This window comes from Takifugu rubripes, chromosome 2, assembly GCF_901000725.2.
Source record: "Takifugu rubripes chromosome 2, fTakRub1.2, whole genome shotgun sequence".
NCBI lineage: Eukaryota > Metazoa > Chordata > Actinopteri > Tetraodontiformes > Tetraodontidae > Takifugu > Takifugu rubripes.
In genome coordinates this window covers 10,733,578-10,745,764 of record NC_042286.1, presented here as the reverse complement: position 1 = coordinate 10,745,764, position 12,187 = coordinate 10,733,578, and the positions used below count along the sequence as shown (strand labels likewise).

Sequence of the window (12,187 nt, the reverse complement as noted above, 5' to 3'; positions counted from 1 at the left end):
TACAGAATACTAATCAAGTTTTGAAATCAGTGGCATAATACAAGAGGGTTTAGTGTGAATATTTTATTATGAATATACTTAAGTACACAGAAGATCAGATGCAGCACAAAAAAAAAAAAAACCCTCAGGAAAACACAAGTGAAAATAGGGCCTGGAAAAGTTCTACTACGAATATAAAGCAAAGACAGACCTTCACTATGTACATGTTTTATTAAAAATGGATCTGCGCAGAAAAGTTCCAGCACAACTAAACAGGGCGAGAAGTAAAACCATCAAGGAGAAGAGCGAAATCTTGATTGATTGATGCATGTGTTGGTTTTTGAGAAAGGAATTCTGGGATGCAATAATTGCATCCATAAGGATTTAACTTAAATACTCTGATGACAATGCAGCGCTTCATTTTTTTTCTTGAAATTTTCTACAAAAATTAGAGCTGCCAATTACGAGCTTTAAAAAGACAACACTGCCGATGCACCCAACACTGAAAAATGGATCCATTTTAACAAACAGGAAGAATGAAAAGACGAGAAGACTCAAGCCTGGACCTCCGAGTCGGCAGCACCTTCCGGGTCCTCATCGTTGTAGATATTTTCAGCCTGGAACAGAACCAGAACAAGAGTTTATTCCCTGGACTGAAGACACATGTGCTCATATTTTGGACCTACCATCTGCCACACTTGCATGATGTTGTCCTCTGATACAGAGCAGATGACCCACGGTTCATTGGGGTTCCAAGAGAAATCTGAGATCTTTGCTGTGTGACCGCCGTGGATGAACTAAAATAAAGCACGATAGAAATTAGCACCGGGCTGAAAACGGGTCTTATAACGCATTGGCTGCTTTTGTTGCCACTGACCAGCAGCTCAGGAGGACCGTCCTCCGCATCCTCGGGTGACTGTTCCTCTCCGATCTTGCTGAGGTCCCACACGTTGAGCCTCCTGTCGGTGCCACTGGAGGCCAGGATGGTTTCGTTATGGGGAGACCACTGAACCTGTAGGGTGGAGAAGACCCAAACATTACAGTTATTCACATAACTAAACTGAGAAAAGCTGTCTGGCAAGTGACCACACATCTTTCTAGTTTACTCCTCTATGGTTCCCTACAGAGAACCTGATGCTTTGGATACATGGATGACCTAAAACTTTTACATTATTTTTTTTTTACCTGGAAGATCTCATCCTTGTGAGACTCAAATGAATGCAGCTTCAGTTTAAGGTTCCTCAAATCCCAAAGAGCCACCGTCTAAAAATGACAATCACACCAGGTTCAGCATTCATATCTGACAAAAGCGGGGGATCCGACAACAACAGGTGTGGAGTAAAAGGTAGTCTCACCTTATCGGCAGAGCCAGTGGCCAGGATGAACTCACTGTAGGGGTTGAAGGACAGACAGTTGACCTCTGCGGTGTGAGCATCCACTGCGTGGCTGGGCTTGGAGGTGTTGTTGGACCGCGTGTCCCAGCTTTACATAAACACAGAGAAAGCGTGATGGGGGGAAGGGGGGGGGCTGATTATTGTGATGCTACTCTGCTCACATCATTAGTTTCTGGTCATCCGCTACTGATCCAAACAGGGACTCATGCAGGAGGTGCCAGGAAACATCCTCAACAACAGCAGTATGGCCTGTGAAGATGGTCTTGGCATCCACGATCTTTCCCTCCTTTGGGACAGTGCTAATGTCCCAAAGACAGATAGTCTGTGAGAGGAGACAAAAATCATCAGAAGCTTAGAAATTCCATCAAATCAGCCTAATTCCGGTCAGTTGTCTTATATTTCTACTACTTGTTGCTTACATGGTCATCAGAAGCACTGAGCAGACAGCCACTGAGGTTTGGGTTCCAGGAGAGACCGTATCCTTCTTTCTGGTGGCCTCGCAAACGCAGATCAGGGGTGCACTCTCCAGAAGGATCTTTTGACAGAAAAAAAATGTTACAAGCTGTAAAGAAATATGATTTGTTGTAAACTCTGGGGAAGAGATGCATTTCTGCTGTCACACTAACCAGGCTTGGAGGGGTGTTTTGTGTAATCAAAAACTAGCACATCACTAGTAGGGGTCTTGGTGGCGATGATGCAGGGATTCTGGGGCATATAGCGAGCTCTGTTCACTTCTCCCTCGTGGTTGATTTTGATCTCAATCTCGATCTTTCCACTCACAGACCCAAAGCCTCCAAACTCTGAAATAAAACAGGACCAGATATATAAAATTGTTATTGCACGTGACTGTATGGAATGTAATTCTACTCTACAAATGACAGTGACAGCACTTTAGATAAAATTTTAAACAAATACATACCAATATTTTCTGCAGCATTAAAGTGTTTCAGCAAGATTTAAATTCACACATTTAATGAGAGTAACAAAGAAACAGTTAAGCCTGCAATGATTAGTGGAATGATTACTACAAGAAAAAAAATCCATTTTGATAGCCAGAATTCCTAAATATGCTTCAGCCACATCAATATTTTTCATCAAATATTTGTTCTAGTGAAAACAATTGTTAGCAGCACTCACAAAACATTTTAAAATCCAATCTGCGTCAAAGACAATGATTTAAAAATACTCGTAAAATCAATCAATCATCTTTTAGTCCAAAGACAGGTGATAGGTGAATCACATTATATCTCTCACCTCCTTTTTCACTGTCATAGTGCGAGGCGTCAAACTGGGCATCATCATTTGGGAGCTGAACACTAGCAATTACAAGGTGATTCTGCTCATCTGATGTGTGTGTCCCAAGTACCAGCCTGTGAACACTATAGTCTTTGCCTTCAGGCCTGTGGAATGGTATGCAATTAATTGATTACGTAAAGTTAAAAAACAAACAAAAAACTTGTTTCAGATGACGACTGCTTTGCACAAGCTCACCTTGTGACATCTGGGAGCCACTGCGCAGTGAGGCTGGGCCACTCCAGGGCGTGCGTCATGACCAGATCGTACAGGAAAGGGGTGTTCTTTTTCCAGATCTTGTACTCTTCATTGATAACTCTTTCCTCCACAGCATCATCAAATGCGGCTACAAAATGCCAAATTTAATGCAACGTTTTGTAAAACCACGTGTTTTCCAAACATGAATTAAGGTTGATATTAGCGCCGATGTTAGCTTAATCCCACACTAAACTCATGCGACGTTGCTGCGATGTGAGTTTACTTTGATGGCGTGCTAATGTTAGCATCCGTTTGCTCCCCATTAGCTGCAACAAGGTACGAATTTACAAAGATTTAAAAGAAACTTCGGCGTGATCAAAAGCAACACAACATACCATGCGAAGCTGCATGATAACTCCCATTCTTGAGCTAAATGCCGTGAAACCACAGAGCGAACAGCTAACATATGCTAGCAGCTAGCTGGCTGGTGTGTAACAATGAGAGAAGCTGGCCGGCGCGCCAAGAACCATCACCATATCCTGATTCTAATAATGTAGAAGGTGCAAAAATAATTAACCATCTAATTCATAAGGATTGGTGCACTTACCGTCTTTATCGGTCATGGTGTCGGAGATAGCACACTAGTCTTAAAGAAAAAGTAGAAATTGTTGTGAAAAAGACGCGTAGAAGACAACGCTGTGGCTCGGCAATGGCGCCAACACCGGAGGACACCGCTGGCCAATCAGCCCACACTGACACTGACAGGAAGTTCCGTTAACGACTACTTCCGGTAACGCTCTTCCGCCCCGTGTTGCTGTTAGAGCGGTAGCAAATAGGCACGATAAACAAGATTTACATCTTTTAACCTTTATACAAGTGCATCGTAATTACAGACTATAGAATGGACGATCGTTTGTTAGACCTGACGGAGGCACAAAAGGCCATTAAGGCTAAATATCCCCCAATCACTAAGAAATACGAATGTAAGTCTTGTATTTTGGTAACTAATCTCATTACCTTTTTTAACTTTTACAAACAACATAAAACAACGATAAGACTAAATAACTGTTCCGTGGAGTTTATGTGTTCTGAAGTGATGCCTGTCATATCGGTTATATTGTGTAAAACTGATCTATTGAGTTTTCTGTTAAAGATCTGGACCACACAGCAGATGTACAGTAAGTCTTCACAGGCGCTATCTCATATGTATCTGTTGCTGTCAATCTAATCAACCTTTTAAAATTGTCTTTCAGAATTCACTCCTGGGGAGACACTCTGGAGGAAGCCTTTGAGCAGTGTGCGATGGGCATGTTTGGCTACATGACAGACACAGAGACAGTGAAACCACTTGATACTGTTGATATGAATTCAGAAGGTCAGAAGCTAGTCAGCATGTCCTCTCTATCATCAGTCATGCACTTAACTATAGTCTAAAGTCCATGTGTATTCTTTTTTTCTCTTTAAAGGTGATGATATGGAGTCCCTTCTTTTCCACTTTTTGGATGATTGGTTGTTCAAGTTCTGCGATGACCCATCCTTTGTTCCAAGAGTGAGTTTGTGGGATGGTTAGTTATCGTTACACATTTTTTTGCTAACAAGTTAAAGTGGTGGTTTAATATGTGACCACAACTGATTTTGGTTATCCTTTGTAATTACAAAATAAATATAGGCATATAAGCATTCAGTACGATGAATCTTTTTTGTAAATTAATATTGAGTATTTATTTTATTTTTTTATATTAATTTTACTTTTTTTTAAATTTGTGAACTAGGAAATCAAAGTTTTGCAAATAGACAAAATGCACTTCAAGATCCGCTCCATTGGGTAAGTTTGGGTACTTTTATAATTTGTTAGAGATAGTATGTCAGATTACAAATCTATAGATCAAAAATGCAAAAAAGTTAAGAACTGTTTTTATTAGTCATAAAAATAAATATTTGCAAATATAAAATACAGTATTAAAAAATGGAATTTACCACCTTTAAATTGCTGTAGTGTTAGGATGGAACAACGCTAGTTTTCTTGCCCCAATTTCAAGTTGAATTTCTGCTGTATGGTAAAATATATGGATATATTTTTGTTTTTTCTTTAAAGCTGGGGTGAGGAATTCTCTCTGGAAAAGCATCCACAGGTAAGTACGTATATATATATACACACACACACAGCTCAGGTCAATAACAATACAGCTGATTGTTGGACAGGTAACTGGAATTTTCTGTATTGTTAATCTAGGGAACTGAGGTGAAAGCCATCACGTACTCAGCAATGCAGATCCATGACAAAGAAAAGCCAGAGATATTTGCCATTATCGATATCTGATTATGTAACGGAGGCAACAGGCAGGTTTGGAGCCAATTTCTGTGCCTTTCTGTCCAATACACTGAATTGTAAAATCTAGAACGGGGAAATTCAACATAACAGATTGTAGTGCTTTCTTATGACAAAAAATTGCCCTCACAAATATTCAAAAAAATGTATTCTCTTGTTTTTTTTAAAGGTAGCTAAATTATTTTTACAAAAAATCACTAGTACATTGTTTATTTGTGTTCATGGTTTACTTAATTCTAAATACGTCTGAAGACCTTTTACAATATCTAAATCAATCTGATTTAAAATTGTGTTTATCACAGTGATGCTTTGTCAGTTCCTGAAACTCCTATGCATAATCTTTTTTTTTTTTTTCAATTTTTTTGTTCTTTGGTGTAAGCAAATAAATTATTTATACTCTTACCTTTGCCTTCTTTTGGGCTTCATGATCATTTTTTAGGAGCTTGTTTTGAAACCTCCAAGGTTAAATGTTGTCCAGCGTTTATCTTTTCAGTAAGGAGTAAGGAAGAACTTTATTGCCAAGTACCTTTTTACACATACAAGGAATTTGACTTGGTGTTTGTTGCGTGCAGTGCAGGCAAAAAACCAATAATACAGTAAAATAAGAATAAAGATAAGGAAATATGAAAAATGAGCATATTTACAATACAATAAGCAATAAGCATATTTAAAATCCAGTATAAGGAAGTGAAGTGTTTTGTTTCTTAGTAAGATGACGTAAAGTTAGTGAAATATCTTTCGGAAATGTTGATGGGACAAGGAACTAACACAATTGTCTTAATTTCTTAATGACCTTTTTGGACTTTGATCAAAGGCTAATGAGCTGCTTGACTTGTTTCTGGTGTGGTCTGTAAAGTGAGGTCTTATTTTTCTTTTTGTGGCATGTCAGAATAAAATGACACATATCCACTACATAAACTGCCACGGTAATATGGCATATTGTATAGTTAGGCTTACCCAAATTCCAATAAATCCAGCACCAAATATGTTACGTTAAAAACCACAGAGGTGTTTTATTGGAAACATTAATAGACTGAAAGGGCTTTACAGTTAGATTACATACACTAAATCAGGGGTGCTCATTATGTCGATTGCGATCTACCGGTCGATCGTAGAGGTAGAATTAATCGAAAAATATCAGCCCATCATTCATCCTGTCACTTTGATATACAGGGCAGCCAGTTAGATGACAACTGAATTTGACATTCAGGTGACCAATCAGCAGTGCAGCAGAACTTACGATGTCAGCCTATCAGCAGTCCCGTTACTTGATTGACCTTTAGGTCAATGTGCAAACAATGGCGCTAAGCTATTCAGCTAATTACCTCTCATTTTAAGACAATTAGTTAATTATTATGTGTGTTTTGCAATATTGGCTCATTCGGTTATGAAAGGTACATCAACATGCATTGTATATACAAAGAATCCTCAGTACATTTGAAAATAATTAGATGTTTTGCATTTTTGTGGTGGGTAGATCATTTTGATCATTTTGTAAGTAGCTTGCATGCTGAAAAAATGCACAGATTTGTATTGAGCAATATGGATTCATGTAGTTATGTGAGGTACACCAACATATATGGATCATATAAAGAATTCTCAATATATTTATGAATAAATGTATGTTTCGCAAATTTATAGTAGGTAGATCTTCTTGACTTGGTCATTTGAAAAGTAGCTCGCATGCTGAAAAAGTGTGGGCACCCCTGCACTAAATGATCTAAATTGAATTTGTGGAGAGTTTCAAAATTGTTTTCTTAATATAATAAACTTCTGAACACTTCCCATTGGATATCTACGTTAATACTGAAACGTTGTGAGAATTTTTCATATATTTTTTATTCATATATTTTTTAACGTCTAGAGCAAACCGGTAGTGACGTCACGGCCCCGCCTCCACTTGCTCCCCTTCTCGCTCAAATGTAGCTGCGCCATTCTTCCTTTGTCCAACTGGGACGACTCGATTCGCAAAGATTCAAGAGGAAAGAAAGGCATCAAGTTTACCAACAACTATTGTGGGGTCGTCATCATTGCAATACGAACAAGTTGCTATTGCCCCCCCTCCCCCGACGAACCTTCCGAGGCTTTCGTCATTAGCGCAGCAAAGAATATTAGTGAAAGCTCGTCAGAACCCAGAGGCCGCCGCCGAGTCAAGTGAGCTCTGAAGTAAATCAAAATGGAAGACACGAAGTACCTTCCAGAGCTCCTGGCTGAGAAAGATAGTTTGGATTCCTCATTCACTCATGCCATGAAACTCATTTCGGCCGGTAAGGATGGATTCGATTGCCTTTCGCCTCATCGAGGCTCACATGGGCGAGCGCCCTGCAGCACGGCGTCAGGCCTTTCGCTTGCAACGTGGTTGTTGACATTTGCTTGATAAATAGAGATTTTCTTTAGCGTTTTGTACGTTTTCAAGGTGCGTGTAGTGATGTACAAACACGTTACCGATGCCAGGATGACGCCTGTGAAATCGCATGCTCAAAAGCCTTTGACGGCTTCATGCATCTTGCACACAATTACGTCTTTTGCACTGGGAATAACCGATGCATATGGAGGGCGATGCTGTATAGATGCTATGTATTGTCGTTTTGAATGCAGCAGATGTCTCTGATGCTATGTTGATGCATGTTCAGTTTATTTATGAATGACGCCTCTTTTTTTTTGCAGAGATTGAGAGAATCCAAAAAGGTGAAACTAAGAAAGAGCCAGAGAAAGAGACATATTTGGATCTATTTGCTACCAAGAATCTTAAACTGAAGGAGCGAGTACTTATTCCTACTAAGCAATATCCGAAGGTATGCATGTCCAGATTACTTTACACTTGGTGAATTTCACCAGGAACGCTCCCTTTTATTCAGGTCTCTTTATTTATTGAGAGAAACACATTTAGGGAGTGAGTATTGTTGGCTGAGAGACCAAATGGATTTTAAAAATGTAGCCAGTTCATTTATTGCGTGCATGTTTGAGTAACCCTGGATGCCAGAATAACAAACTTCATGTCGACTAGAGTTGGACAATTAGTGAAGTCATGTGAACTGAAGCCAAGCTCTTGCTGCCCTAGTTACGCTTTTTCTGTTTGAATGATTTTAGAGTAAGAGGCATTCATGCTGCCATGCTTGCTTCTCTTTTTATTCTTGGGGGCTGAATCGGTCGCCTGTTACTCAAAATCCTCATGTCCCGCAGGTTAACTTTGTTGGTAAGCTATTGGGACCCCAGGGCAGCACAATAAAGAGACTGCAGGAAGAAACGGGTGCCAAGATCTCCGTCCTGGGCAAAGGTTCCATGAGAGACAAGAACAAGGTAAGTGGGGAGCTCGCTCCTGCTGCGCATTTCAAAAACGGGAATCTGTGTTTATCATCTCCTGCATTTCAAATGCTCTTCAGGAAGAGGAGCTGCGGAAGGGCGGCGAAGCCAAATATGCTCACCTGGCCATGGAGCTGCACGTGTTTATTGAGGTCACGGCACCTATACCCGAAGCTTATCTACGAATGGCACATGCCATGGATGAGGTCAAGAAGTTCCTCATTCCGGTACGCTCCGATGATCCCTAATGCGGTTTACTTGCAGAGAATTTCTCAGTGTTGCTGAGCTGTTGGTGCCATGTTTGTAGGAGCCATGTGAAGCAGACCCATACATGGATCCTCACTTCCTGAATGGATCCCAGGATGGTTCGGTCAGAGGACGCGGCGGCCTGATGGGGAGGGGGCGAGGTGGACCACCGGGCCCGAGGTAGGCGCAATATTTGGCTTGGACGTTGTGTTCAACGTGACAGATGCTGCAGAAGCAGCTTGAGCTGAATGAAACGGGCGATCTTTCGGCACCATGTCACAACCCGACTCATTTACGCAGGGGGCGGGGAATGCCACGCGGAGGCCCTCGAGGAGCGATGCGGGGCGGGGCTCCACGTGGAGGATTAGGGCGGGGCAGTGCCCCGAGGGGTGCCCCGTCCGGCAGGGGCGGACCAGCTTCTGCTGCCAACAGAGGCGGAGCGGCTCCCCGTTCTAGACCCCCCACAGCAGGGGCTCCGAGGATGCTTCCCACCCCATCCATGTCACACCAACAAGGCCCTGCAGCGTCACAGCCCAAGGTGGAGGGCTACGAAGACTACGTGAGTTCTGCAACCTCCAGCGTAGTCTAGTTTGAGATGTGCTTCATTTTAGGGGTTGTGGGGTCGTTTTTTGTCCCAGCTGCTGCAGTGTTAGTTGATCGGATTCAATTTCTTTCAGCCTTATGAAGAGTCTTATCCAGAGACTGGCTATGAGGGATATGAGAACTACTACACTCAGCAGCCAGCGGCCGCGTGAGTTTCTGTGTGTGTGTGTGTGTGTGTGTGTGTGTGTTTTAACTGGTTTGCTTGTCTCAACATGGCACTGAAGGCTACATTTTCACCCGCAGGGATACAGAATATTATGATTACGGTCACGGAGAGGCCCAGGAAACGACCTATGAAAGTTACAGTAAGTAACTTTTCTCGTTTTTTTCCCCTCTTTCGTCTCCAACCTGCTGACGGCGCCGCTCGCGTTTCTCTTCCTCGTCTCCGCAGCTCAGGACGAGTGGGATAACTCGTGGTCCGGGGCCGGCGGCAAAGCCGCGCCTGCCAGGCAGGCAAAGGGGGGCTACAGAGACCATCCATACGGAAGATACTGATCGTCTGCTGGTAGAGCGTTGCCGCGACAACTGTGTCAGATTGTAACACTCTGAACTTTTCAAAAGTAATTTCCCTTTTGTTTGCTCCATTTTTTTTTTAATGTTTTTTTTTTAAAAAAAAAAGAAACCTTCAGTGTTTTGTTGGAAATAAGGAAAAAAATTAGATAAGGAAAAAAAATACAGTTTTTCATGTTAATATCTGTTCTCCCTTAGATGTTTTAAGCTGCACAGTTGGCAGTTCAGGATTTACTAAACCTAACTAAGAAAAAAAAAGACTCTGGATATCGTTTAATTGTTCCCAATCAAAATGTATTTGTGGCGATAAAGTCCTCTCATGTAGGCTGCTTTTTTTGAGAAAACAAAATTCCTTCCTAGTTGACAAACAATAATAAGCCAGTGTTACACGTATTACTACCATACATACCTCCAATCCTAAACTGTATTTTGGGTAAATTAAAAGAAAAAGAGAGAAGCAATTTCTTCTGCAGGGCAATTTTAGTGCTGTAAAGTTTGAGCATTTCCCAAAATACTACCAAAATTAATCTGAAATGCTATTTTTCCACCCTTTACAATTGGAATATATATGTCGAAATAATGCTGTGAAAGCATCGCTCTGCTCAGCTCGTTCTTGTAAAAAGGCTAGAATTAATAATCCTTTTTCCTGTAAGGACGGCTGCAGCCAACTCTATTTTGTACATAATTTTAGGACACCTGTGTACACCTTTTAAGCCCTGTCATCTCAAAATGCATCATGCTTGTGTACTTTTGACTAAATAGGCTACTAAATATTTCCAAAATGTTTCTGTAGTGCGTGTTTCAATAAAGCTTCTAGTTTCTTTTTATCCAACCTAAACATGGTATTTTGCCTTTGTTTTACCAAAGGAAAGCCGTCAGTTTCTGAACGTGGTCCTCACGGGTTCTCGCCACCTCTGAAAGAGCTGTATGTATGCGCAGCAGCTTGTATTTAAATAAATTTTAAATGCCGCCTGTAGGATATTCCAAAAAGCTCCTCACCGAGGAAATGTGCTGCCAAACGTGGACGTGCGGATAGTGTTTGAAATTGTTTTGTCAGTTTCCCCCCCCCCCCCCAAAAAAAAGGTGTTGGTTCTGCAGCAGTGTATATTCAGCCGCTTGAAATAACCCGATCTCAACAGTATTTCAAATCAAGCTTGCAGGGATCTTACTTGACTTTGATGTCATGCTGGCTGCTTTTTATAAAAGAAAAAAAAAACGCAGAGGAGAGGATTCTAAAAGCCAAAAGATCGCCACAAGAAGGTAAAACTAACCCCAACACTCATTTCTTAGATTCTTGTATTGTTTTCTGTGCAAAAAAAAAAAAGCAAACAACCCAAAACGACGTAATGTAGTTGATCCCAAAGGTACTTAAAATACTGAAACTGCAAAATGCTGTCTGTATTTCTACCGAGCAAAATACGCCGTAAAACATTGTTGTGATGCAACTTTTGTTCAAACAAAACCAATGGTGTCCCAATTTATTTTACCAAATAATTACTTTTAGATTATGTACAGTGTAACTTCACGAAAAGTAGCTGCACTTAAACATCGTTTTGGACCCAAACCCGTCAGTTTGAGTTGCATGATGTTTAATATTGTTAAATTAGTGTGTGTGCTACATGTGTCCGTGCTGCGGCATCCAGCGTCTCATTTCTTCTTCTCTTGTCTCAGGATGTCAGCTGTGGAGGTGCACGTTGACACCTTGACTTCCTGTTCACCGCACACTTCAGGTTGGTCGGAAAGAATGTAAGAGAAGGCTTATTTTGAATTTTGCCCCACAGTTTCATACCCTTATTTCTGTTTTACAGGTCTTAAAGTCCTCAGCGCTCAGAGATCAATGGTGTTCTGTAAGATTGTTTGAATTCCAGGTTATAGAAGCGTTAAAGGTGGTCTCATCTTTTTATACCAGCAATGTATTTCTGTATTATTGCAGTATGTGATGAATGTGATTTTTTTTTTTTTTTTTTTAAAGTTTGTTTAATGGTTTTTATACAAAGAAATAAAGTTTATAAGAAATTGAATTCTTGTGTTCTCCCTGACTCACTCAACCTACCAAATGGCACAGTTTTGCTTTTATTTCTACAGTATCTTGGACATAGTGGATAACTTTAGGCTAATTTCTAATGCTGTGGATCTTAATTAAGATTACGGCGTCCCAGATACAAACCTCCATTTGACTTTAAGTATTTCTAAATCGTTAATGGTGCTGAATTTAATTGCGAAGCCATGAAAAAGCAGGCAATTAATTTATTTTAAAAGCAAAAACCTCTGTACTTGCAGTCGTATTTGTGAAGGGTCCTAACTATTTTCGCGGAATGCTCCTTTAAACCAC

At 40.7% G+C, this 12,187-nt stretch overlaps 3 protein-coding genes across 5 annotated transcripts; 2 read left to right on the top strand and 1 right to left on the bottom strand.

Annotated features, from left to right (window-relative positions):
* Nucleotides 1–48: 48 nt before the first annotated feature.
* Nucleotides 49–3,631, bottom strand: LOC101078368 (histone-binding protein RBBP4). 2 transcript variants are annotated; one of them, XM_011616234.2, is made up of 12 exons: nucleotides 3,472–3,631; nucleotides 2,865–3,012; nucleotides 2,628–2,773; nucleotides 2,293–2,301; nucleotides 2,000–2,173; nucleotides 1,793–1,908; nucleotides 1,535–1,695; nucleotides 1,335–1,461; nucleotides 1,165–1,242; nucleotides 857–991; nucleotides 666–776; nucleotides 49–596 (listed from the first exon to the last, which is right to left on the bottom strand). In XM_011616234.2, the coding sequence occupies exons 1-12, from the start codon at nucleotides 3,485–3,487 to the stop codon at nucleotides 534–536; spliced, it is 1,284 nt and encodes a 427-aa protein (XP_011614536.1). In that variant the 5' UTR covers nucleotides 3,488–3,631; the 3' UTR covers nucleotides 49–533. The 2 variants fall into 2 exon arrangements, with proteins under 2 accessions (XP_011614536.1, XP_003962472.1); XM_003962423.3 differs by lacking the exon at nucleotides 2,293–2,301 and having other exon boundaries at nucleotides 3,472–3,630.
* Nucleotides 3,632–3,637: 6 nt separating this feature from the next.
* On the top strand, nucleotides 3,638–5,595 carry zbtb8os (zinc finger and BTB domain containing 8 opposite strand). Its single transcript, XM_003962424.3, has 7 exons — nucleotides 3,638–3,847; nucleotides 4,018–4,042; nucleotides 4,118–4,239; nucleotides 4,331–4,413; nucleotides 4,637–4,689; nucleotides 4,960–4,996; nucleotides 5,098–5,595. The coding sequence occupies exons 1-7, from the start codon at nucleotides 3,766–3,768 to the stop codon at nucleotides 5,182–5,184; spliced, it is 489 nt and encodes a 162-aa protein (XP_003962473.1). The 5' UTR covers nucleotides 3,638–3,765; the 3' UTR covers nucleotides 5,185–5,595.
* Nucleotides 5,596–7,087: 1,492 nt separating this feature from the next.
* Nucleotides 7,088–11,876, top strand: khdrbs1a (KH domain containing, RNA binding, signal transduction associated 1a). 2 transcript variants are annotated; one of them, XR_965481.2, is made up of 11 exons: nucleotides 7,088–7,460; nucleotides 7,861–7,988; nucleotides 8,377–8,493; nucleotides 8,577–8,723; nucleotides 8,804–8,922; nucleotides 9,043–9,301; nucleotides 9,420–9,493; nucleotides 9,589–9,650; nucleotides 9,737–9,905; nucleotides 11,527–11,585; nucleotides 11,664–11,876. XR_965481.2 is itself a non-coding variant. In XM_011616243.2 (9 exons), exons 1-9 carry the CDS (start codon nucleotides 7,370–7,372, stop codon nucleotides 9,838–9,840), a joined length of 1,101 nt encoding a protein of 366 aa, XP_011614545.1. In that variant the 5' UTR covers nucleotides 7,088–7,369; the 3' UTR covers nucleotides 9,841–10,693. The 2 variants fall into 2 exon arrangements, 1 of the variants encoding a protein (XP_011614545.1); XM_011616243.2 differs by lacking the exons at nucleotides 11,527–11,585; nucleotides 11,664–11,876 and having other exon boundaries at nucleotides 9,737–10,693.
* Nucleotides 11,877–12,187: the final 311 nt, after the last annotated feature.